We start from the raw sequence: 25,726 nt of genomic DNA on the forward strand, positions 1-25,726 counted from the left end.
TGTTCCATTGATCTATATTTCTCTTTTTGTGCCAGTACCATACTGTCTTGATTACTGTAGCTTTGTAGTATAGTCTGAAGTCAGGGAGCCTGATTCCTCCAGCTCCATTTTTCGTTCTCAAGATTGCTTTGGCTATTCTGGGTCTTCTGTGTTTCCATACAAATTGTGAAATTTTTTGTTCTAGTTCTGTGAAAAACGCCAGTGGTAGTTTGATAAGGATTGCACTGAATCTGTAGATTGCTCTGGGTAGTAGAGTCATTTTCACAATGTTGATTCTTCCAATCCAAAAACATGGTATATCTCTGCATCTATTTGTATCATCTTTAGTTTCTTTCATCAGTGTCTTATAATTTTCTGCATACAGGTCTTTTGTCTCCTTAGGTAGGTTTATTCCTAGATATTTTATTCTTTCTGTTGCAATGGTAAATGGGAGTGTTTTCTTAATTTCACTTTCAGATTTTTCATCATTAGTGTATAGGGATGCCAGAGATTTCTGTGCATTAATTTTGTATCCTGCTACTTTACCAAATGCATTGATTAGCTCTAGTAGTTCTCTGGTAGCATATTTAGGATTCTCTATGTAGAGTACTGTGTCATCTGCAAACAGTGACAGCTTTACTTCTTCTTTTCCGATTTGGATTCCTTTTATTTCCTTTTCTTCTCTGATTGCTGGGGCTAAAACTTCCAAAACCGTTGCATAAGAGTGGTGAGAGTGGGCAACCTTGTCTTGTTCCTGATCTTAGTGGAAAATATTTTCAGCTTTTCACCATTGGGGACGATGTTGGCTGTGGGATTGTCATATATGGCCTTTATTATGTTGAGGAAAGTTCCCTCTATGCCTACTTTCTGGAAGGTTTTTTTTATAAATGGGTGTTGAATTTTGTCAAAAGCTTTCTCTGCATCTATTGAGATGATCATACGGTTTTTCTCCTTCAGTTTGTTAATATGGTGTATCACGTTGATTGATTTGCATATATTGAAGAATCCTTGCATTCCTGGAATAAACCCCACTTGATCATGGTGTATGATCCTTTTAATGTGCTGTTGGATTCTGTTTGCTAGTATTTTGTTGAGGATTTTTGCCTTTATGTTCATCAGTGATATTGGCCTGTAGTTTTCTTTCTTTGTGACATCCATGTCTGGTTTTGGTATCAGGGCGATGGTGGCCTCGTAGAATGAGTTTGGGAGTGTTCCTCCCTCTGCTATATTTTGGAAGAGTTTGAGAAGGATAGGTGTTAGCTCTTCTCTAAATGTTTGATAGAATTCGCCTGTGAAGCCATCTGGTCCTGGGCTTTTGTTTGTTGGAAGATTTTTAATCACAGTTTCAATTTCAGTGCTTGTGACTGGTGTGTTCATATTTTCTATTTCTTCCTGATTCAGTCTTGGCAGGTTGTGTGTTTCTAAGAATTTGTCCATTTCTTCCAGGTTGTCCATTTTATTGGCATAGAGTTGCTTGCAGTAATCTCTCATGATCCTTTATATTTCTGCAGTGTCAGTTGTTATTTCTCCTTTTTCATTTCTAATTCTATTGATTTGAGTCTTCTCCCTTTTTTTCTTGATGAGTCTGGCTAATGATTTATCAATTTTGCTTATCTTCTCAAAGAACCAGCTTTTAGTTTTATTGATCTTTGCTATCGTTTCCTTTATTTCCTTTTCATTTATTTCTGATCTGATCTTTATGATTTCTTTCCTTCTGCTAACTCTGGGGGTTTTTGTTCTTCTTTCTCTAACTGCTGTAGGTGCAAGGTTAGGTTGTTTATTTGAGATGTTTCCTGTTTCTTAAGGTAGGATTGTATTGCTGTAAACTTCCCTCTTAGAACTGATTTTGCTGCAACCCATAGGTTTTGGGTCATCGTGTCTCCATTGTCATTTGTTTCTAGTTATCTTTTGACTTCCTCTTTGATTTCTTCAGTGATCACTTGGTTATTAAGTAGTATATTGCTAAGCCTCCATGTGTTTGTATTTTTTACAGGTATTTTCCTGTAATTGATATCTAGTCTCATAGCATTGTGGTCGGAAAAGATACTTAATACGATTTCAGTTTTCTTAAATTTACCAAGGCTTGATTTGTGACCCAAGATACGATCTATCCTGGAGAATGTTCCATGAGCACTTGAGAAAAATGTGTATTCTGTTGTTTTTGGATGGAATATCATATGAATATCAATTAAGTCCATCTTGTTTAATGTATCATTTAAAGCTTGTGTTTCCTTATTTATTTTCATTTTGGATGATCTGTGCATTGGTGAAAGTGGGGTGTTAAGTCCCCTACTATGAATGTGTTACTGCCGAGTACCCCTTTTATGGCTGTTAGTATTTGCCTTATGTATTGAGGTGCTTCTATGTTGGGTGCATAAATATTTACAATTGTTATGTCTTCTTCTTGGATTGATCCCTTGATCATTATGTCCTTCTTTGTCTCTTGTAATAGTCTTTATTTTAAAGTCTGTTTTGTCTGATATGAGAATTGCTACTCCAGCTTTCTTTTGATTTCCATTTGCATGGAATATCTTTTTCCATCCCCTCACTTTCAGTCTGTATGTGTGTCTAGGTCTGAAGTGGGTCTCTTGTAGACAGCATACATACAGGTCTTGTTTTTGTATCCATTCAGCCAGTCTGTGTCTTTTGGTGGGAGCATTTAATCCATTTACATTTAAGGTAATTATCGATATGTATGCTCCTATTCCCCTTTTCTTAATTGTTTTGAGTTTGTTACTGTAGGTCTTTTCCTTTATTGTGTCTCTGGCCTAGAGAAGTTTCTTTAGCATTTGTTGTAAAGCTAGTTTGGTGGTGCTGAACTCTCTCAGCTTTTGCTTGTCTGTGAAGGTTTTAATTTCTCCATCAAATCTGAATGAGATCCTTGTTGGGTAGAGTAGTCTTGGTTGTAGATTTTTCTCCTTCATCACTTTAAATATGTCCTGCCACTCCCTTCTGGCTTGCAGAGTTTCTGCTGAAAGACCAGCTGTTAACCTTATGGGGATTTCCTTGTGTGTTATTTGTTGTTTTTCCCTTGCTGCTTTTAATATGTTTTCTGTATTTAATTTTTGATAGTTTGATTAATATGTGTCTTGGCATGTTTCTCCTTGAATTTATCCTGTTTGGGACTCTCTGTGATTCCTGTACTTGATTAACTATTTCCTTTCCCATATTAGGAAAGTTTTCAACTATAATCTCTTCAAATATTTTCCTAGTGCCTTTCTTTTTCTCTTCTCCTTCTGGGACCCCTATAATTTGAATATTGGAGCATTTAATGTTGTCCCAGAGGTATCTGAGGCTGTCCTCAGTTCTTTTCATTCTTTTTTCTTTATTCTGCTCTGCAGTAGTTATTTCCCTATTTTATCTTCCAGGTCACTTATCCGTTCTTCTGCCTCAGTTATTCTGCTATTGATCCCTTCTAGAGTATTTTTAATTCTATTTATTGTGTTGTTCATCATTGCTTGTTTCCTCTTCATTTCTTCTAGGTCCTTGTTAAATGTTTCTTGCATTTTCTCTACTCTATTTCCAAGATTTTGGATCATCTTTGCTATCATTATTCTTTTTCAGGTAGACTGCCTATTTCCTCTTCATTTGTTAGGTCTGGTGGGTTTTTACCTTGCTCCTTCATCTGCTGTGTGTTTTTCTGTCTTCTCATTTTGCTTATCTTACTGTGTTTGGGGTCTCCTTTTTGCAGGCTGCAGGTTTGTAGTTCGCGTTGTTTTTGGTGTCTGTCCCCAGTGGCTAAGGTTGGTTCAGTGGGTTGTGTAGGCTTCCTGGTGGAGGGTCCTAGTGCCTGTGTTCTGGTGGATGAGGCTGGATCTTGTCTTTCTGGTGGGCAGGTCCACGTCTGGTGGTGTGTTTTGGGGGTGTCTGTGGCCTTATTAGGATTTTAGGCAGCCTTTCTGCTAATGGGTGGGGTTGTGTTCCTGTTTTGCTAGTTGTTTGGCATAGGGTGTCCAGCACTGTAGCTTACTGGTCGTTGAGTGAAGCTGGGTGATAGTGTTGAGATGGAGATCTCTGGGAGATTTTCGCCATTTGATATTATGTGGAGCTGGGAGGTCTCTTTTTGACCAGTGTCCTGAAGTTGGCTCTCCCACCTCAGAGGCACAGCACTGACACCTGGCTGGAGCACCAAGAACCTTTCATCCACACAGCTCAGAATAAAAGGGGGAAAAAATAGAAAGAAAAAAAGAAAGAGGATAAAATAAAGTAAGATAAAATAACATAAAGGTATTAAAATAAAAATTGAGAAAAAAAAATTTTTTAAGTAAAAAACAAAAACGGATGGACAGAACCCTAGGACAAATGGTGAAAGCAAAGTTATACAGACAAAATCTCACACAGACGTGTACACATACACAGTCACAAAAAGAGGAAATGGGGAAAAAATAATATATCTTGCTCCCAAAGTCCACCTCCTCAATTTGGGATGATTCGTTGTCTATTCAGGTATTCCACAGATGCAGCATACATCAAGTTGATTGTGGAGATTTAATCCGCTGCTCCTGAGGCTGCTGGGAGAAATTTCCCTTTCTCTTCCTTGTTGGCACAGCTCCCGGAGTTCAGCTTTGGATTTGGCCCCGCCTCTGTATGTAGGTCGCCTGAGGGTGTCTGTTCTTCGCTCAGACAGGGCGGGGTTAAAGGAGACACTGATTCGGGGGCTCAGGCTTACTCAGGCTGGCGGGGAGGGAGGAGTACGGATGTGGGGAGAGCCTGCGGCGGCAGAGGCCAGCGTGACGTTGCACCAGCCTGAGGCGCACCGTGTGTTCTCCCAGGGGAGTTGTCCCTGCATCATGGGACCCTGGCAGTGGCAGACTGCACAGGCTCCCGGGAGTGGAGGTGTGGATAGTGACCTGTTCTCGCACACAGGCTTCTTTGAAGTGGCAGCAGCAGCCTTAACGTCTCATGCCCATCTCTGGGGTCCGTGCTCTTAGCCGCAGCCTGCACCCGTCTCTGGAGCTCCTTTAAGCAGCGCTCTGAATCCCCTCTCCTCACGCACCAGGAAACAAAGAGGGAAGAAAAAGTCTCTTGCCTCTTCGGCAGGTCCAGACTTTTCCCCGGACTCCCTCCCTGCTAGCTGTGGTGCACTAACCCCTTCAGGCTGTGTTTACGCTGCCAGTCCTCTCCCTGCGATCCGATGGAAGACCCGAGCCTCAGCTCCCAGCTCCCGCCCACCCCGGCGGGTGAGCAGACAAGCCTCTCGGGCTGGTGAGTGCCGGTCGGCACGGATCCTTTGTGCGGAAATCTCTCCGCTTTGCCCTCCGCACCCCAGTGGCTGTGCTCTCCTCCGTGGCTCCGAAGTTTATCCCCTCTGCCACCCGCAGTCTCCGCCCGCGAAGGGGCTTCCTAGTGTGTGGAAACCTTTCCTCCTTCACAGCTCCCACCCACTGGCGTAGGTCCTGTCCCTATTCTTTTTTCTCTGTTTTTTCTTTTTTCTTTTGCCCTACCCAGGTACGTGGGGAGTTTCTTGCCTTTTGGGAGGTCTGAGGTCTTCTGCCAGCGTTCAGTGGGTGTTCTGTAGGAGTTGTTCCACGTGTAGATGTATTTCTGATGTATCTGTGGGGAAGAAGGTGATCTCCACGTTTTACTCTTCTGCCATCTTCCTAAACTCCCTGTTTTAGTTTTCTTATTCAGGGATTCTAATTACACATACATTGATGCTTTCTCTTTCTCTTCCTCCCCCTTTCCTCCCTCTTTCCCTCTCACCTTTCTCCCCCCAATTCTCTGCAAGCTGCATATCACCCATTACTGTGCTTACGATCTAATGAGGAAGATAAAACACCATCTTTCTAAAGATCCCAGTGATATCCTAATTTATAAATAAAATAAAACTTTCACATCTTATTCATTCTCAATGCTATATTAAACAGTGATGATCACTCCTTCCTTTTTAAAATTCTGTATCCTGTAGATATCTATGATTGTGTGGTCTTCTGATTTTTAAAACTTTGTGACTGTTCCTGAGTTGGATTTTGTTTCCATCCGCTGACCATATCATAAATATTGGTCTTCCTCAAGATGTAATCCACTGTTCACTGATTTTTATCTTTATTATCCCTGGACGGTTTTATTCATGTACAAAATTTCCTTTCATGACTTAGAAGTGTGTAATTCTAACCCAGATGTTTCAGATTACTATATCCAGTTTCTTACTATTCAATATCGAAGTAAAGATGTTCCTCAGAGCTATGACAGCCCAAACTATGTTTAGCTTCTTCCTTCTAACACCTCCTCCCATATTCCTTATTTCATTTCATGAAATCTTCATCCAGCCATCACTCAAACTAGAAATTTAGGAGTTTCTTAGACTCCTGCCTATGCCTTCCAACCCATAACCAATCTGTCACCAACCTCTACAGTTTTACTTTATAGACAGTGCTTGATTCTATCTGCTGTTTTTTATGCCTACTCTCACTACCCTAGTTTGGTCTCCTGTTTCCATCTTGGACTACTATACTAGCCACCTATCTTCAGTCTTGATTTTCCAGATCCTCCCATCATAGAATCAACAGAGTGATTTGTCTACATGTATTAATCTGATGGTTACGCTCTCCATTATCCCTATAGTATATCCTTAGTACTTACTGCTAGGATAGGCACTTAATTCCTTATTTTATGCCTTTAATAATTCTAAATATACTTTAATAATTTCTCCCTGATAATTATAGTATTTGAAGTTTTCGGGGTCTCCCCTGCTGTTTGTAGTTTCTGCTGACATTAACTTATGGTATGTTATTTCATGAGGTGCTTTAAACTTTTTTATTTTGGGCACATCTTTTGGGGGCTTTATCAGGAGGTCTTATTTTGCCTGTTAAGCAAAGCACTGTTAAGCACTGTTAACTGTTAAACACTGTTTCTGGAATTTTTTTCTTTCAAGTGCTCCTGGAGTATCCTTTTTTAAGGATCACCTTTTGTGTTAATTTCTTGGCCTGATTATTCCCATACTAAGGAGATAGTGTAAATTCAAATCCCAAATCCACCTGTGGGCAGGATCTTGATTATAGATTCTTGGAGAGTGCAGATTTATCCCCACTGAGTCCAGGCAGAGACAGACAACCTTTCTTGTTAGCTTCCTATGCATATAGGCAGGGTTTTTTGTTTTTTCTAATTGCCTTTCACTAAGGAGACACCTTTCAAGAATCCTGTTTTTAGGAGGATCTTTGCTTTACTTCCTTATGTTTCAAGAATTAAGGCCTCAGTTTGTTTCTGGCATTAAAACCCAAGCTCTTATATGAACAACTAATTTATAGGACAGTCTCAGTGATGGCTCAGGGCTTATTGCTTTAGTTTGTAGTTCCTTTTTCAATTTTAAACCCTGGGTATTGCCCCTAGTTTTTGGGGAGCTCAGCTGTGTATTTTAAAGAGTGTTTGTTAAATTTCCTCAGTATTTCTAGGTTTTTTCTCTGCAGATTATTTGTCCCTCTATATGTATTCTCATTCAGGGTTGAGACTTTTCAAATCTATGGTTTTAGTTCCTGTTTTTGAAGTACCTAAGTAAGGTTATAAATGTAGTCATGAGGAATATTGATAAATAAAGGAAGCAGGATGGATGGGCAGGGTTAGCCTTTTAGGATTATAGGTCCTTCTGCTTACTTCTCTCTCAGATAATAGTGGTTCCTCAGGTTTTGTTCGTTTTGTCAAAGAAGTGTTAGCATGTGGTATTCTCTTTCACATAATGTCTTCTCCCTCCTGATGGGATATTCTTCTGCCCAGAACCTAAGCCTTCCAGGATTTTTAAAAGGAAACCATTGCTCTTCAGCTAGCAGAAAATGAAAGAGTACTGCTGAAATCGAATGCTTGGGTATTTGACAAGTTCTAGTCATAATAAGCTACTTCTCCTCCCTCAAAGTGTTTCTCTTGAAAAAGGCCAAAATTATGGGTTGCCATTCGTTTGATATGAGTCTATACATGATGAATTTAAAACAGTCAAAATGTTATGAAACTGAGAAATTAATCAACCTTAAAATAGATGGTTTGGAGGATTGTGACAAAATATGGACAACCTTAATCACCTGAGCCACCAATGGGACCAACTATATTATATTATCAATTTGATATATTTTCTTTGCAGATTTTCTTTACAAAGTTGTGAGATAAATACATATTTTTCATGTAATGTTTCTTATAATGTTGTAAACTCTTTATAAACTTGTAATATCTACATAATATTTAAATAGCAAATTTACTTAACTGTTTTCCCATGTTGTATATTTAATTTCAATGTCTTCCTCCCTTCCCCCTCCTTCTCCTCTTTCTTCTATTATAGAGCTACAGTGAATACCTTAATGCATTAAATTTTTTTTCTTACTAAATGTATTTAGGATAAATTTCCAGATAGAATTACTGGGTAAAAGTGTTTTCACATTTTTAAGGCTTTTGACACAGAGTGCCAAATTGCTTACCAAAAGTATGGTACAAAGTTATATTCTCCCAACAATCTAACAGTATCTGAAGCAGACTACTTTCATTATGTGTTGTGTCTAACCAGGGGGCCATTGGACAGAGATATGGTGCTGATGCTTTCTTTACGGTTTCTCTACAGGATATGGTGCCCATCATAGTTGATTACTGCCTTCTGCTGCAGCGAAAGTGAGTATACATTGCCTGTCAGGTTCAATTATTTTGAGTCCAAGTTGCCTCTTGCTTATATTATAGCAATAATTTACTACTATGAATTCTATGAATTTGACTCAGTAGGTTATTTTAAAAAATGAATTTACAGAAATTTGATTCTTTAAGAATTTTCAGTCCATTTACCAATGAAATTAACTTGTCCAATATAGATGTATCATCTGTGTATTTATGTGGCAGGATAGTGGAGGTGAAGAACATAGCAAAAGAGCAATTCTTAATCACTTAAAGATCTTAAAAGTGTATGATTCATGCATTATATATATATGCTCTTTTATGAACCATCACTAAAACACAATATTTCATACCACTCAAAAAAAGGAAAGATTTATTGTGCTTCTTTTTTAAGAGCCTCTTCATTTAAAGAAAATCACTGTAAATAAACTCTTGATTAGGGTCTGTTCATTTAAATAGTAACTACATAAATTAACCAACCTGTGCTAGTTCATAATTTTTCACACTTACAATAATAGTTAGCTTCCTACATGCCAGGTATTGTTCTAAGCACTTTATCTATTTTTTATAACAACTTATTTAATTTTTATAACAGTGAGGTAGGTATTATTGTTGTCTTCATTTTACATAGGAGGTTCAAGAGGCAGTATGCGATGAAGTAACTTGCCAAAACTTGCTCACACTTTTTTTGAGGAGCAAAGGTGGGATTCTAATGCAGGCAGCCTAGCTCTTGGGTTCTTGCTCGAAACTACCAGATTGTACCTCTTTTTCAGTGGTGAACAGCTGTGAGGATCCAGTGCAGATACTCCCCAAACCCTCTACAACACTGTCTTGACTCCTGAATTTATGTCTATTTAGGTGGCCTAAATCATATAAGGTTGGATCATACTTAGAAAGTATCAGTGAAGGTTATCAAGAGGGCAGTTATTTGCTATGTCAGACCTTCAATTAAATCACAAAGAGCTCTAGCTTCTGTTTACTTAGGGCTCAGATTCATTCCAGTGTTTTAGCTATAGTGTTACATGTAATTATCCAGTGAAATATGTTGTCTTCATGGTTGGGATGTTGTTGAAAACATGGTTTTATGTTACACATTGTCTTCTTCTTTTTTTTTTTTTTTTTGTGGTACGCGGGCGCAGGCTCAGCAGCCATGGCTCATGGGCTCAGCCGCTCCGCAGCATGTGGGATCTTCCCGGACCAGGGCATGAACCCGTGTCCCCTGCATCAACAGGCGGACTCTCAACCACTGCACCACCAGGGAAGCCCCAACATTGTCTTCTTTATGAGGGCCCAAGGAAGAAATTTCTCTCAGGTGTTAGTACCAGAAATACTTTTGTATCTTCTGAACAGCTAACTCACTTTTAGCTGATGGACAGTGAATTGTATAGCTAATTATTGTTTCCTAGGGAGCTAAGAGCCATGATATACTAACCTCACCCTAGTTCTTAACTTAGTTTTCTCTTCAGCTCATGGTTTACACTTACACTTCCTTGTTATTTGTCTTATATTTTTTAAAGCAGCCTCAATAGTTTATGGATCAGTTTTACATATTTTATTTCATTTAATCCTCATAATTACAGTGTAAGAGAGGTAAAGTTAAGGAAATTGAGATGTAGTGATATTTCTAATACTAATAAATGCTGGGACCAACCTAAATCTTCAAGTTGAGATAATATAAATGAGATAAAATAAAATATCTAAGAGATTAAATTTTGTTTAGAGTAAGAAAGCATATCTTTATAAAACAGATTATTTCTACCTAAATGGTACCTGGCACAGAGTAGCCTGATGGTTGAATTAATGAAGTAATTCTCCCTCTTGGTTTGCAGGGTGACTTGTGATCATTAACTTGAAATCTTGAATACTCTCACAGTGAGATAAAGTTGAAATGACCTGAGCAGTTGTAAGATGGATTATATAGGGAAAAAGAAAAAAAAAAGGGTTTTTTTCCTTTCAGAAATATGTTATTCCCCAAAATGTTACAGGGATAAGTTTTTCTTTTCTTATATGACTTGAAAAGGAAATATTTCCAACTTTATTTAATCTATTGACTGGCTGAGAATGAAGTAATTTCTTTATTAAATCAGAGCATCCAACATAGAAGACAAGATGTAGTCTAGATTATCACCAAATTAGAATCTACTTATTATTTCTTCATTTTTATCAGTTTCTTTCTTTCCTTTAATTTTTCCTGACTCCTTAGCATGTTTTTTTCTGGGCTGTGTCTGAAATGAGTACAGTATTTGTTTTGGAGATCTCAGAAATACCAGCAGTCATAGTATATTCCTGACTGCCAAGGGGAAGGGAGATCTCAAGGGTCCTTTTCTGAGCTCTTCTTGGCCCTTTTCTCCTTCCTTCATCCAGTCATACACACGTACTCCTAGATCCAGGATTGGATATTTTTCCTGGACCATAGTGCAAATAGTATGGCTTCCTTCTCTCTTGACTGTTTCTGAAGGCTGAAGACCAGATTGTACTAGATCCTGCTCCTGCTTAGGAGAAGTTCCAACATGTGTGTTCTTACTCTCTTTCCCCTCCTGGTCTCTTTCCCCACTTTTTCTACTCTCTGGGTTCCAGTAGGGGCAGAAGGGACAGGGTAGTGTCCTCAGCAGTATAAGAAAGTTTGAGGCTGTGGAACTAGGCATTGGGTCACATGTTCCCTTTTGTGTTCTAGATTCTGTGCTCTTGTGCTTGCTTACTTCTCATCATACTGGCTTTTCTTTTTCATCATAATGTTAAGATTCTATATATGGGCCTGAGCTTATGAGTAAAGAGGTCAGATAGGCCATTTGATCAACTTTGATTCTTTGTGTCTAGGTCATCTTTCAATTTCCTTCCATTGCAAACGTGCGATGATTAAAGATTTATTAGATATAAAAATTCTGTGTTTCTTAAATACTTCAGTGTAATCACACTTAAAAATAGAGTTGAAATTTTTCTGAGCGTTTCCATAGATAATAAGATTAAAAATGATCAATTCCCTAGACTCAATTGAAGCAGAGGGATTTAAAAATTATGTAACTTAATTCCAGTATGATATCTTTCTCCCTAAACTGGACACTCTCTTTATGCCATTTCTTTGACAATTGGTTCTATTTGCATCTAGAATCTTCTCTTCTACATTCCCAAATTTTCAAAATATTTGTGATGTTGAGATTGCTTTTAAGAATGCTCAGATTGTGCATAACACAGATACCGTCTTAAAAAAAAATGATTTACCTGGAACAAAATGTAGAGCATAAACAAAGATAAAAACTTAGAAAATATGAGAGGAGAATAGAAAAGAAGCTTCAACATATACCTGACCATTTCCAAAATTAAAGACTAGAGAACATGGCTAATAATTTTCCTGAATTAAAGGAAGACAGAAATTATCAGAAAGAAAACTCTTGGTGCACAACAGAACAAATCATAACAAGCCTACACCTATGAGTTTGATTATACTAAGAGTGACAGTGGCATAGCATTGCATACTGCACTGAGCGTCTCACATAGGAGTTCTGCTTCTAGCAATGGCAATGAGGACAGCTGGGAAATCTGGATAATTTGTTAACAAAATTTATATGAAAGCGCCGGAGAGCTACTAAGGGGATGAGGATCTGTGGTACCAAGATCCAGGCAGAGGAGAGAGGCACAGAAGCTGGCTCTTCCTGTTGAGATAATTGCCAGCTCTGAAAAATGGCAGCTGAGGGGTTGAGAAGCTGAGCAAAACTTTAGAGCAATTCGTGATGTTGCTGCAGTTGAGTTCAAGGATCACACAAAAGGAGGGGCGCTGAATACTCCAGGCTTTTGATTGAGCTGTGAAGAGCTACACCCTAAGAATAATGCTGAATTAGAACACATGTAGGTTCATCATGGTTAAACTGCTGAAAACTAAAGACAAAAAAACTTTAATGTCATTATGAAAGAAAAAAACCCTTCAAAATGGTAACAATTAACCTTACAGCTTACTTCTAAACAGAAATAATGGAACCAAAGACAACAGAATTGTGAAAGGACAGAAAGAAAACATGTATTAATATAGAATTCTATATACAACAAAAATACCTTTTGAAAATGATATAGAAATATATTCTAAGAAACATAAACTGAGAGAATTCATCATTAGCAGACCTGCACTAAAAAAATAACAAAAGTTGTTCTTTAGATAAAAGGAAAATGATTGAGGTGGAAAAGCTAATATGTGGGTAAGTGAATATAGAATATAATCAATATGTGTGAGGATTGAATAAAACATGAAGAAAAATGAAGAGAAAAATATATGAAAACAATACTACATAATTGGAGAAAAGGGTAAATAAGGTTAAAATGTTCTAAAGTCCTTGCACTGTCTAGAAGGTGGTAAATTTATTAATTTATATTATAATTTAATAATTTGAAGATGCAGATTGTAATCTCTAAACCCATACTTAGTATATAATAGTAAAAACATATATAACTAACAAGGTAATAAATGGTGTCATGACTAAAAATACAATTTAAAAAAGTCAAAAGGAGCAAAAGGAATTAAGAATAGTTAAGACAAGGAGAAAAAATAAATGATAAATTTAAAAATATATCAGTAATTACATTAAATAGCAAACAACTAAAACAAACAAACAAAACATAATCTAGTACTCAGCCAATTTCAAGTAACTTCTTCCACTTCTAGGGTGGTCACTTAGACACTCAATACTGGCCTCCAGATACCTTTTATATTAATATTTTCTGATTGAGTACATTGGTTTTATAGTCAGTCCTCTTATTTTCGTATATTATACTGTCTCTTATGAGGGTTAAATTATAAACACAGTACATACTCTGAAATTAATTTTAACTCAATACCACAACCATTATTATACTATGATCACTGTTACCTCTGTATCATAAGTTATAGAATTTCATACCCAGCAGTAATATAATATTACTAGGATATATATGTATTTCTATTCATATGTAATAATTCTTTTATAATGTAAAATCCTTTTTACTATGGCAGGAACCACACTGCTTTTTCTCTGTAGGGCATACTGATCAGTGTGTAATGGACATCTTTTTTGGTTAAAATTTGGCTTTATTATCTTTCTGTGAATATTTTAAAATCAGAAACGATAGGAAATTCTGTTTCTGAAGATCTACCTTTATTTTCATAATTTGGTCTCTGCTCACACAATTTCATTTCAATTTGATAGTGCACATGTATTTTTTCAGTACTAGAAAAAGATATAAAATATCTCAAGGGTTTTTGTAGGATATTTAATGATTTGTCATTTTGCTTATACAACAGTAGCCATAATTTCAGTTTATTTTGAAAATAGGTCCAGAGTTTACTTGAACCATAATCATAATTTTGAACATTGTTTAAAAATAAGTGCTTAAATAAATGCTATGTTATTATGTGTGAATTATATCTCAAAGCCATTATAAAACAAAATAGGTGCTGTATGTAGATGATCTTGACCACTTCAAGCTTATATCACTGTAAGCAGATATCCAAAAAGAAGCCATTATTCAGATAACTTGAATTATATGTAAAATCTGAACCAAAAATTCTCTTAAATCTAAAGTGAACCTGAAGTGGCCTTTTGATAGCCAGAGTATTTGTTTAACCTTGTTGTTCAACATCAGGATTATTATGTGCGAAACAGAAAGATTTTAATTATCAGCCATGGTTGAGGAACTTATTGTTTTGACTTTTCTCATCATTTTCTTGGTAACTGCAAGTTAAAATTCTAAACATCAAAGGTAGGTGAAAAATGGGGCCATGGCTTTTTTATTTTATCTAACTGCTGTGTTGAGATATAGTTCACGTACCATAAAATTCACCATTTTAAAGAGTATGGTAGTTTTCAGTATATTCAGAGTTTAATTAAGCCATGTCTTTTTAAAGGAAATATTTACAAACTGATACTTGTATCAGGAAACAGAGCATTTTGAACATAATTTCTTGAAGATCATTTGAACTTTTTTTTTTGAGCAGTGAAATAACTTTCATTTTGCACATAATTCAGCATCTATGATAGTAGCCAGACATGTAACAGGTTCTTAATAAATTTTAATTAAATAAGTAAAATTTGGTAAAAAAAAAAAAAAAAATGGATTGTCTCTAAAGGTCATATTTTCCAGGTCATATGGAGCCCTTTTTTTTTTTAACTTTTTATTTTATATTGGAGTTCAGGTGATTAAAAATGTTGTGTTAGTTTCAGGTGTATTTACATCTTTTCATATGTATTTACATGTATCCTTTTGAACTTTGTTTTAAATTTTATAAATAAAGAGGCCAGCCGAAATCAACTTTGGATTTATTAAATCCCACTTATATGTAGTGGGGGGTTGTTTATTTGGTTCTGGTTGTATATTTAGTGTACAGGCAAGTGTTAGGATTGATGCTCTTGCTCCCTTCAGACAGTCTCTGAATTTGTAATTATCTCATAATCAAAGCTGAGTTCTTCACATTTTCTAATTGTAAAATTGATAGTGCAAAAAGTAAATTTGGTCATTTTTTCTATCAATTTGAAGTTATGTATGATAAACTCCAAATAATGTCTTTAATATGAGTATTAATATAAAGTGAAGCTATGTCGAAGACCTTTTTGTTGGCCCTCTGTTATTCAGAATGGATTTTTCTATTATACTGGTTATAAGGAGGCTAAGCTCGAAGCGATAAACATCAGTTTTGACATTAGCCGTTCCAGGAAACAAAGTCAGCACCCTGGAGTATAATGCCTAAGTACAGAAAGAAACACAAGAGCCAAAACCTTTTTTTGTGTGTGTGTACTTTTCTTTTTCCCTCCTTCTCTGTTGATCGAATAAATATTTTCCCAGAATGACGAGAACATGTCTTAAAATTTTGTTTTATTTTTATTTTAAGGTAGAGATGCAGATAGGAGTTGCTGAGTTATATTTTTCTTGCTTCTTTATTATAGCCTCTTACTGGTTAAGAAAGAAGCATATAGTTTTGCCATTAATCTTACCAGCATTGCATGCTGTAGTTTGTCACAGGAGTGCCTTGTTTGTCAACTTTTATGCTCTCTTTACTGAATTTGTAGTTCTTTAGTTTTCCTCCCCAGGGCTTTTTGTGCTGAGCTGAAATATATAATTATCTTTCCTAGCATGTTGTTTTTAACAACACATTACAGAGTGCAAGGGCTAGCAAATAGGACATTTTCTTTAAGTTCATAAAAGTTACTTTGTTACTCTTATTTTGTCTTTCTTACAGTAAGGCTTCATTAATCTCAGTTCCTTTTGCTTGGCTAGTAATTGGTAATCACAAAAATGTAATGGATTGTCAGGCTTCCCTGGTGGCGCAGTGGTTGAGAGTCTGCCTGCCGATGCGGGGGACACGGGTTCGTGCCCCGGTCCGGGAAGATCCCACATGCCGCGGGGTGGCTGGGCCCGTGAGCCATGGCCGCTGAGCCTGCGCATCCGGAGCCTGTGCTCCGCAACGGGAGAGGCCACAACAGTGAGAGGCCCGCGTACCACAAAAAAAAAAAAAAAAAAAAAAAAATGTAAGGGACTGTTGATTGCAATGAAACTAACATGAAAAATGCTCTGATAAATATAAAGTAAGGGGGAAAGTGATGCAAGAATTACACTTGTGGATATGAGAAAAAAATAAATGGATATGGATTTCCCCCCAGGATATTGCAAATACTACTTATTGAAAAGCAACATGGGGTTCTATGCAGTTGTAGCCAGTCTGTTTATCATTGGTCCCCCTTCCAGGACTTCAGATGAGGCAAGACCCCATCCCATTGCTTTCAGAGTCTTCCTTGTCCTTTTTATGGAACTTGTCATGAAAGAGCACACCTGTGGATGAACCATCTACCACTTTTCACAATTGACATGATGCACATATATAGAGATTATACATTTAGCAAATAAATAAATAAACAATCAGTCAATCCTAACAGGTAAGTAGAATTAGCACAGTTTTTGTATTTGAAAAAAGAATTAAAGAATCAGTGAATGATATAAGTCAATACACTGTATAAATGGAAACATGGAAAACATTTAATTTTGCCAGTCATCAAAGAATTGAAAACAGTGATGTTGTTTAATTTATACATTAAACTATAAAAAATAAAGACAATTGTCTGTTGAAACTGTTGAAATTATACATTACTGATGGCTGTGTAAATTGGTGCTATGATGATTTTTGAAGATAATTTAGTAATACATTTTAAGTGCCACAAAATTTTTTGTATCTTCTTACTTTAAATAAATTTCTAAAAGTAGAATGACTAAGGAATTAAGCCCCCAAATGGAAAGACTATATATGTAGATGTTCATTGTGGCCTCACTCTTAATAGTGAAATAGTGGAAATAAGTGATACATTACAGGAGTAGTTAAATAAATTCTGATGTTTCAGCATGTTGAAACGTTGTGGTTAGACAAAATGGTAATTTTAAAGAGTTAAGTAGCAGCTTAGGACAATGCTTATATAATATTCAAAATATTGAAAGCAAAATTCAGATTATGTCTGTGGTGAATAGAACTTTAAAATTATTTCTGGACTCTTTGCAAAAGAAATACAAAATAAATACAACAGTTATTGAGTGTGGTAGCATTTGATTAATTACAGTTTTTTTGTTTCTGCAATAAAATAGTTTTCAGACATATTTTAAAATCATTGAACATTTTCTTCTTCCTCTCCCATCAATAATCACTACCTAAACCCTTTGGGAAGCAAGGGGCAAGAACTAGATAAAGAAGCAGATTGGCCTTGCAGATCAGATGGGAGTATTTAGATACCAGGAAAGAGGAAAGGATAAATTGTGAATAGTCCATTTAATTTTTTTTTTACTTCATCATAGTCTCCGTACTACCTGCTCCCATATCAATGTTGTCTTTAAGAAGCAGTGTGCCATAATGGATTCAGCACAGGGTTTAGGTCAGAAGGCTGATGCAAATTCTGAATCTATCACTTGTTAGCTAGCTGATTTTCAGCAAATATTTTAACTTTTTCAACATTTTTTATTTGTAAAAAGTATTGGGTGAATTAAGATAGTATATATAAGAGATTTTTCAAAATACAAAGCTCTTTGCAAATATTGTTACTATTTTTAATAAACTTGCACGTAAGTTGAAACAGGAAAAAGATGAGATATACTTCATAGACTGAATTTAATGGGTGTTTGGAATGTTCCTAAAAGTATTTTTCCCCATTTGTTGCAGGGATCTTCTATTTAGCCAGGTGTATGACAAATTAAGTGAGAATTCAGTGGCCAAAGGAGTGTTTTTGGAGTGCCTTGAACCATATATTTTAAGTGATAAATTGGTGGGGATCACACCCCAGGTAATGAAAGACTTGATTGTTCATTTCCAAGATAAAAAATTGATGGAAAATGTGGAAGCCCTCATTGTACATATGGATATCACCAGCCTAGACATTCAGCAGGTGAGTTTATAGGCGGTCTACTAATTTATGGAATAAACATCATTCCTTTATTGAATATATTTACCTGACTCATCGGGCCTTACTTTGTCTTTCATCAACCCTAATTATTTTTTAGCACTTTTTGGTAAGAGGTCTCATAAACTTATATTTGTCAATATATTTCTTAGGAGTGCTCATTACTTAAAGCTAGATTAGGAACTCCTGCAAGCCAGTAGTCTTCGGTTTCCTTGACATCCCCCAGAGCTCTTAGCATAGGTTTTATATTTGGTAGCTGCTCAGCAAATGCTTATTGGCCTATCCTTCTTCACCAGTTTGTTTGTTCACTACTACAATTTTCATCTGCAAGTAAATTTCAACTATAAGCACTTCCACGTGAAAAATAGAATATTTTTACTTTTAAGTGTATGATGCCATTTTTTTGAAAAGCTAGTTTATATGTTCAGAGTTGATAACTTTCATACATTAAGTTTTGAAATGCAGAGCATAGTATAAGAAGCAAACTTGAGGACATCTTAGCATGATCAGCCAGCTCATTGATAATATACCTCCAGTATATCTGAGGTCTCCACAATAAGTTTTAAGTCCTTAATTGAGGAGCAATATGTATTTGACCTAAGACACTTCACTCTTAACTCTTCATTTAACTCTTCAGTCCTAATGCTGAGCAAAGGCACTAAGGTACCAAGGTGCTGAGTCCTATTGAACTAAAGTACGGTGGCTTACAAACTTAGAAGGACCAAAGGTTTTTGTTTGTTTTTAATGTGCAAAATCACATGGAAATGAAGAGTTTGGAAAATGTTTATTGTTTTCTTCATGGAAGTTCTTTATGAATGGCTGTAAGTTTGCAAAGGCCAGGTCCTCTTTACATATGCCTTTCTGTCATATGGGTAATTTGGCGTAATCTTCATGTCTGACAATAGGTCTGATGATGTGAGAGCATGTTATCAATCTAGCTTTATTTACCTATTACTGATATAAGAGAAATTTCTAATTTCTTCTCCTTCCAACATTTTTAGCTTTTTCTCCAACACTAGGTAAATATTCTCTACTCTTTTTCATGTTAAAACAACAGTTTAAACCAATCTCCCCGTCAGATTCCCTTCTCTCCGTATCAAGCCTTCCCCTCCTTCCCCCTTGGCTACTGCCATATCACATTTCCCACTTGCAGCCAGATCCCTCCTTCCCTCCCTCCCTCCTTTCTTCCTTCTTTCCTTCCTCCACCCCTTTCCCTCTTTCTTTCCCACATTTCTTGAAAGCATTCTCTAGGTTGCTTCTTCCATTTCATTCACATCCTAATAATTCTTCAGCTTTACTTTCACCAGAGTCTGTAATGACCTTCAATGCTTTAGTGACCCTGGTGGACAAGGCTTATCATAAGGCTTACATTAGCAAAAAAAAGTTTGACAATAAACAGACAAACAAGTAAACAAGCCAGAAATATCGAAAACAAGTATTATGTTAAAAGTCAAACAGGCAGTATGATAAAGAGAGAATGAGAGGCTATCTTAGATGGGTCAGTTATAGAAAACCAAGAAAGTAACATTGAGTCTGATCAAATCTGGAATCTGAAAGACAAGAAGGAATCAGTAGTGCAAAAATGTTGGAGGAGAAGATTGTTACAGGTAAAAACAACAGCTAATGCAAAAAAAAAAAAAGATATGCGTTGGGTGCTAAAAGTTACAGATAAAAGGCAAACAGAGCTTGGTTGAAAGAGAGAGGTAGCCCTTTCAGGGCAAGGTACAGATTTTTCCTTTTTATTCTGAGTGCTATGGGAAATCACTAAAAGGTTTTAAGTGAGATCACTCTGATTTGCCTATAGATAACAGAATGAGGGGTGGGGGCCAAGTATAGAAGAAGCAAGGAGATTGGTTAAGAGCTGGTCCAGGAGGTAGCCCTGGCCAGAGATAATAATGGTGAGATGGAGAGAGATGGCCTGACTTTGGATACATTTTGGAGGTAGAGCTGATTTGCTGATGAATTGGACCTAAGGGTGTGGAAAGAGAGAATTTAAGGCTGTTGCCTAATTTTTTGGCTTGAAAAACAAGGTGGATAGTGATTCCTTTAAGAAGATTGGAAGACTGGGGTAGGTCTAAGTTTGGGAGACAAAATCAGGAGTTGTATTTTGCCATTTTATTTTGATAGCTACTAGACATTCTGGTGAAGATATCAAGTCAATGGTTGGCTATATCGGTCAGAGGAGAGGTTAGGGCTGAAGCTGTAAAGAGATGTATGATCATGGCACTGGCTGAGAGGGCGGAAAGTGAGAAAAGATAAGAGGTCCCAGAACATGCTGTTGTCTAGAAGGACTCTCCCATGACACCTCACTTCCATTTTCCCTCAGACTAGTAGTTTGTTTTCCCTTTGGCTATTCCTTATCATTATCCTTTGTTGACCTCTACTCTTCCACTTCCGTCTTCTCCTGTCACTCAGTAGTATAATATAGCTCTCGTAGGAACAGTATATAGGGTACTCTATACTTAAGTCATCTCTATTCCTCATCCTTATTGCTCCTTCTGCCTGCAGAGCCCCTAGTTTCCACATCGGCTTTTGGCTCACATACATGTATCCGTTAGGTCCTAACTTAAATATTGCTCCCTCAGGGATGACCTTCTGAATACTCCAGACCAAGTCAAGTTCCTTTATAGACTTACCACATTTGTAAATGAACTATTTGTGTAATTGAGTATCCTCCCCAAGTCATAATTCACGCACCATTTTGTGCCCCTTCTTTTGGTGAGTGTCCAGGATGAATGGAAGTTCTGTCAGGGTAGAGAATAGTTCTGGGTTTGTCTTACCTATCACTTTATCCCCAGTGCCTAGGAGAGGACCTGAATATAGATGTTCAGTAAATATTTGTAGAACTAGTTAACACAGGTAAGATGGATATGGAAAGGGGGAGGATAGAGAAGAAATAAAATCAGACATTGGAGGATGTTTAAAAGTAGCTATTGTACTGTTGAAAGTAACATTGAACCTACAACAGCTCTTACCCTGGCATTGTGTTTGAGTACTTCCATTTCAGTTTTTTTCAGAGAAGGAATAAGAAAAATTAGGAAAGAGAATTTAAGATCTTCCCCATTCTTAAAGCTTTGAGGAAAGTAATTGGTGAGATTTGCTCAATTGTGTGGACCAAGCAACTTTTCCTTTTTACAGGTAGTTCTCATGTGTTGGGAAAATCGGCTATACGATGCTATGATTTATGTCTACAACAGAGGCATGAATGAATTTATTAGTCCAATGGAGGTAAGATACGTTCTAACTTATATGCATATTTAACACTGTCTATTAATGTTTTTTCCCTTCTCTCCATTTGCTTTGAATAGTTTGTTTTCATCCAATCACTTTAAAATTTCTTGTAGATTTATGAGACTTGCACCCATTGTTGTTTAGGACTTTAGTCTTTAGTTTTATACCTTCTACTATTGCTTTCTTTTTTACCTGCAAAAGTAGGTATTTAAATCCCAGGGAACGATAGATAAAAGCCCAGATAGATAAAATTAAAAGCCCATTAGACTTTAAGAATTTTTCTAAAAAATTTTGATATTATTATAGCTTTTCCAAAAGGTATAAGAAACTCATTATATATATTTACTGTATAGAGTAATGGTACTATTGAGTAATATTATTTTGTAGATATATTCTTCTGGGGAATGTCCTGAAAATGGTGGGAGGTCATGATTTGCCAATTGCTAATTTGTTGCTTTTCCTATTTCAGAATTTTATAGCATTCATTATAATTTCTTGTTCTCCTTACCATTAGAAGAGAGCATCTAAAAAAGCATTTGGGCTTATTTTAAAAAGAACCAAACCCATCTTCATCTTGTTATTTCCCTTAAATTTATAGACAGAATTATGGGTTATGGATTGTGGATGCATGTCGTGCCCTGCTAGCCCATTGCTTTATTACAGTGACTTCATTACCTGGGTCAGAAGACCCAGGCTTCTCCTGAAGGCATCCACTCAACTTTTTTGCATATTTAATGGACATCCAAAACCATCTTCAGTATTAAGTCAGCAGTCATTCTATGATATTTCAGTCTTCTTTAATTATAATTAGCTTGGTAGGTGAATATCCCTCTAATTCATAACTCCTTCAGTTTGGGCTGTACTTCTTGTCTCTTGGTCATTTTCCAAATGAGTGCCACAGCCCTCCCCACTGGTTTTGACCTTGACTGTCTATTTCAGATAAGTATTTTTAACATTTGCACACCTCTTAGCTGACTCTTCAGTGAAGTCCATGACCTGCGTGCATGCAAAAATGTTCTCCATCCCACTATTAAACCACAATTAGGAAGAATTAATGCAGTTTCTAGTTTCTCTCAAAATAATCTGTGAAAACAGATTCTAATTTGATGCACTCTATGTTGATGAAAATGGTTGTGGGGTTTTTGTTATTGTTGCTTTTGAAGTTTTTGTTTTGTGTGGATTTTTTATTCCTCAAAATCTGGTTTGCATTTAAAGCTATGCATCTCAGATGGAACACTTTTCTATTGACGTTGCCTTGTTTTGTGTTGAGTAGTTTTCAAGTTAATGACTTTCAGCAGGAGCTTGGTATTTGTTATTAAATAGTCATTTGGAGATTTTAGCAGTGGGAAGTTAGATGCATCCTGTGATTGCTCTTTTATAATTCTCGGCCTATAAAAGAGATCACTGTTCAGTGTTTAAAGTTTAGCTATTTCAGTTTAAAGAGATTTAAACTGAAAATCACAGTGATTTACCAGTGATCCTACTAAAACAGTTCATGTCCACATTTAGTCATTTCAGTTTAAGGTCCAAATTAAAAGAATCTGAAAAAGAATATATATATATATATATATATATATATATATATATATATATATATAACTAAATCTTTTTGCTGTACACCTGAAACTAACACAACATTGTAAATCAACTATACTCCAATATAAAATAAAATTTAAAAATAAGAGGAACTATAGTGCCTTTTGAAATTTTCTAGATTTTCTAGAATGAAAGACAGTGTCATCATACTTGAGATGACTACCATAGTTTCTGAAATCTTTAGTTCTAGTTTTGGCTGCTTCTGAGTGCCTTGTGTTGGGAGGAACAACTTTTCCTCTACCACCTGAAACCCGAATGGTGGGGGGAGAGCTGCGAATGAACTGACAACAGGAGAAAAGACAAGGTTTATTCACAGTTGTACTGGGAGCACGCAGAAATGAGTAAATCACTGAACAACCAGAGAAGTAAAGGTTTATATACCAGTTTAACGAAATTTGGGGTGTGAGGGAGGGATTTAGGTTTTCCTTGGAAAATATGAATAGTTTTATTGAGCTTTTTGTTGCTAATGCACAGCTGGCTTTGCACCACCTCCCAGTGCTAAGGGTCAATCTTCTCCTAAATAGGAAACTCCCTCCCAGGAAGGCCAACATAGTTTTGCCATTAATCTTGTGTTTTCAGGGGCTCTGCTTACATTTAGGTGTTTCTGTGGCTGCTGGCTGTTCACATGTTTTCAGCTTAAAGTAATCTTACCCTTTTGGTGGGCTATTAGGCCCTTGACTGGCTTACTATTTTTTAAAGAATAAAGCATTTTTAGGAACCTAAGCATATCTTATATTAGAAATAATGATCTCTATATGTATATGTATAGCTGATTCACTTTGTTATAAAGCAGAAACTAACACACCATTGTAAAGCAATTATACCCCAATAAAGATGTTTAAAAAAAAAATAAAAAAAATAAAAAAAAAATAAAAAAAAAGAAATAATGATCTCAACAAGGACCTTCTTCTAACTGGTATTTATTAAATGGTTTCTTTCAGTGAGGAATAGAACAATAATGATTTCCCAGTGATCCTACGAAAACAGTTCATGTCCACATTAAGAGTTTTTATATTTAATCTTAATAGCAAATGACTAATTCAATCAGAGAAAGGTGATTAATAGCATAAGATTTAGATTATTTTTTAAAATATTTTTTTAAAATGATGTTGATTGTTTTCCTATTAATTTTTATGCAGAAACTTTTCAGAGTCATTGCACCTCCTTTGAATGCAGGAAAGACATTAACAGGTATTAATTTTCTAAGCCTTAATTTTTTTCTCTTTAAAAATATTATTTAAATAACAAAATTCACCAATTTTATGCGTACAGTGTGAACTTTGATAATCGTACATGATCATGTAACCACCACCATAATCAAATTTTAGAAGGAGCAATATAGTTCCTTCACACCAAAAAGTTTCCTCCTGTCCCTTGTACTCTAACCTTTCCCCACAGTCCCATCTCCAGGCAATCACTGATCTACTTTCCTTTACTGCTATTCATGTAAGTAGAATCATACACTATGTAATCTTGATCTTAGTGTTTTATTTCTTTCACTTAGCTTAATGTTTTGTAAATTCATCCATGTCGTTGCATATATTATTTTGTTCCCTTTAATTGCTTAATGGTATTCCATGGGTTGGATGTACTGTTATTTGTTTATCTGTTAACCAGTTGAAGGACATTCGAGTTGCTTCTGGATTGGAGTTATTATAAGTAATGCTGCTATGTTTGCGAATGAGTTTTGTTATGTTTTTAATTAAACTTTTTATGAGGAAATTGTAGATTCACATGCAGCTGTATGAAATGACACAAGAGATCCAGTATACTCTTTACCCATTTTCCCTCAGTGATAACATCTTGCAAACCTAAAGCACATCCAGATATTCACAGCCAGATATTCACATTGATAAAGTCACGATACAGAACAGTTTCATCACCACAGGTGTCCTTATGTTGTCCTTATCCTCCATCACTGACCCCTAGCTATGAATAAGTTTCTGTGTGGGCATATGTGTTCATTCTTCTTGGGCAACTACCTAGAATGGAATGGATGGATTGTATGGTAAATGTATGTTTTACTTTCTAAGGTACTACTATTTGGTTTTTCAGACTGGCTGTACCATTTTGCATTCCCATCAGCAATATATGAGAGTTCTGATAGCTCCATATCCTTGCAGGCACTTGGTACTGTCAGTCTTTTTACGTCTTTGAAAAATTTTATCCATTCTAGTGGGTGGATAATGGTATCACATTGTGGTTTAAAATTTTATTTTCCTGGTGGTTAGTGATGTTCAGCATCTTTTCATGTGCTCTTGCCCATTCACATATCTTTTTTGCGAATCATCTGTTTAAATCTTTTAGCACTTTTTAGAAGGGTAGGGAAGAGGTGTTATTTGACTTCCTATTATTGAGTTCTAGGCATGTGAACTCCCCACCAGAGCCTGTAAGAGTTCTTTATGTAGTCTGGATACAAGACATTTTAAAATATGTGTTTTGCAAAAATTTTCTCCCAGTCCATTGCTTACTGTTTTTTTAACCATGTTTTTCAAAGAACAAGTTTTTAATCTTCATGAGGTCCATTTTATTTATTTTTTCTTCAGTAGTTTTAGACCTTTGATGTTCCGGTTAAGAAATCTTTGTCCAACTCAACATCATAAAGATTTTATCCTTTGTTTTTTTCTAGTTTTAACACTTGTATTTAGGTTTATAATCCATTTTGAGTTAATTTTCATATATGATGCAAGGTCAAGTTCAAGGGCTTTTCCCTGTACAGTTATCGGTTCCTTTACCATTTTTTGGAAAAGATTATCTTGTTTCTATTGAATTACCTGTACACCTTTTTTGTAAAAAACATTTTTGCTGGGCTTCCCTGGTGGCGCAGTGGTTGAGAGTCCGCCTGCCGATGCAGGGGACACGGGTTCGTGCCCCGGTCTGGGAGGATCCCACATGCCGCGGAGCGGCTGGGCCCGTGAGCCATGGCCGCTGAGCCTGCGCGT

The 25,726-nt window shown here is 36.3% G+C and overlaps 1 protein-coding gene across 3 annotated transcripts in view; it reads left to right on the forward strand.

Annotated features, from left to right (window-relative positions):
- The window catches only part of VPS8 (VPS8 subunit of CORVET complex), a 300,917-nt gene that overhangs the window by 88,131 nt on the left and 187,060 nt on the right, over positions 1-25,726 (forward strand). For all 3 annotated transcript variants that reach the window (XM_065876043.1, XM_065876044.1, XM_065876045.1), the window contains 4 exons: positions 8,519-8,565; positions 17,720-17,942; positions 21,096-21,185; positions 23,924-23,975. In XM_065876043.1, the coding sequence (XP_065732115.1) occupies positions 8,519-8,565; positions 17,720-17,942; positions 21,096-21,185; positions 23,924-23,975 (412 nt within the window). The remainder of the gene's footprint in view (positions 1-8,518; positions 8,566-17,719; positions 17,943-21,095; positions 21,186-23,923; positions 23,976-25,726) is intronic.

Source organism: Phocoena phocoena, chromosome 4, assembly GCF_963924675.1.
Source record: "Phocoena phocoena chromosome 4, mPhoPho1.1, whole genome shotgun sequence".
NCBI classification, from domain to species: domain Eukaryota; kingdom Metazoa; phylum Chordata; class Mammalia; order Artiodactyla; family Phocoenidae; genus Phocoena; species Phocoena phocoena.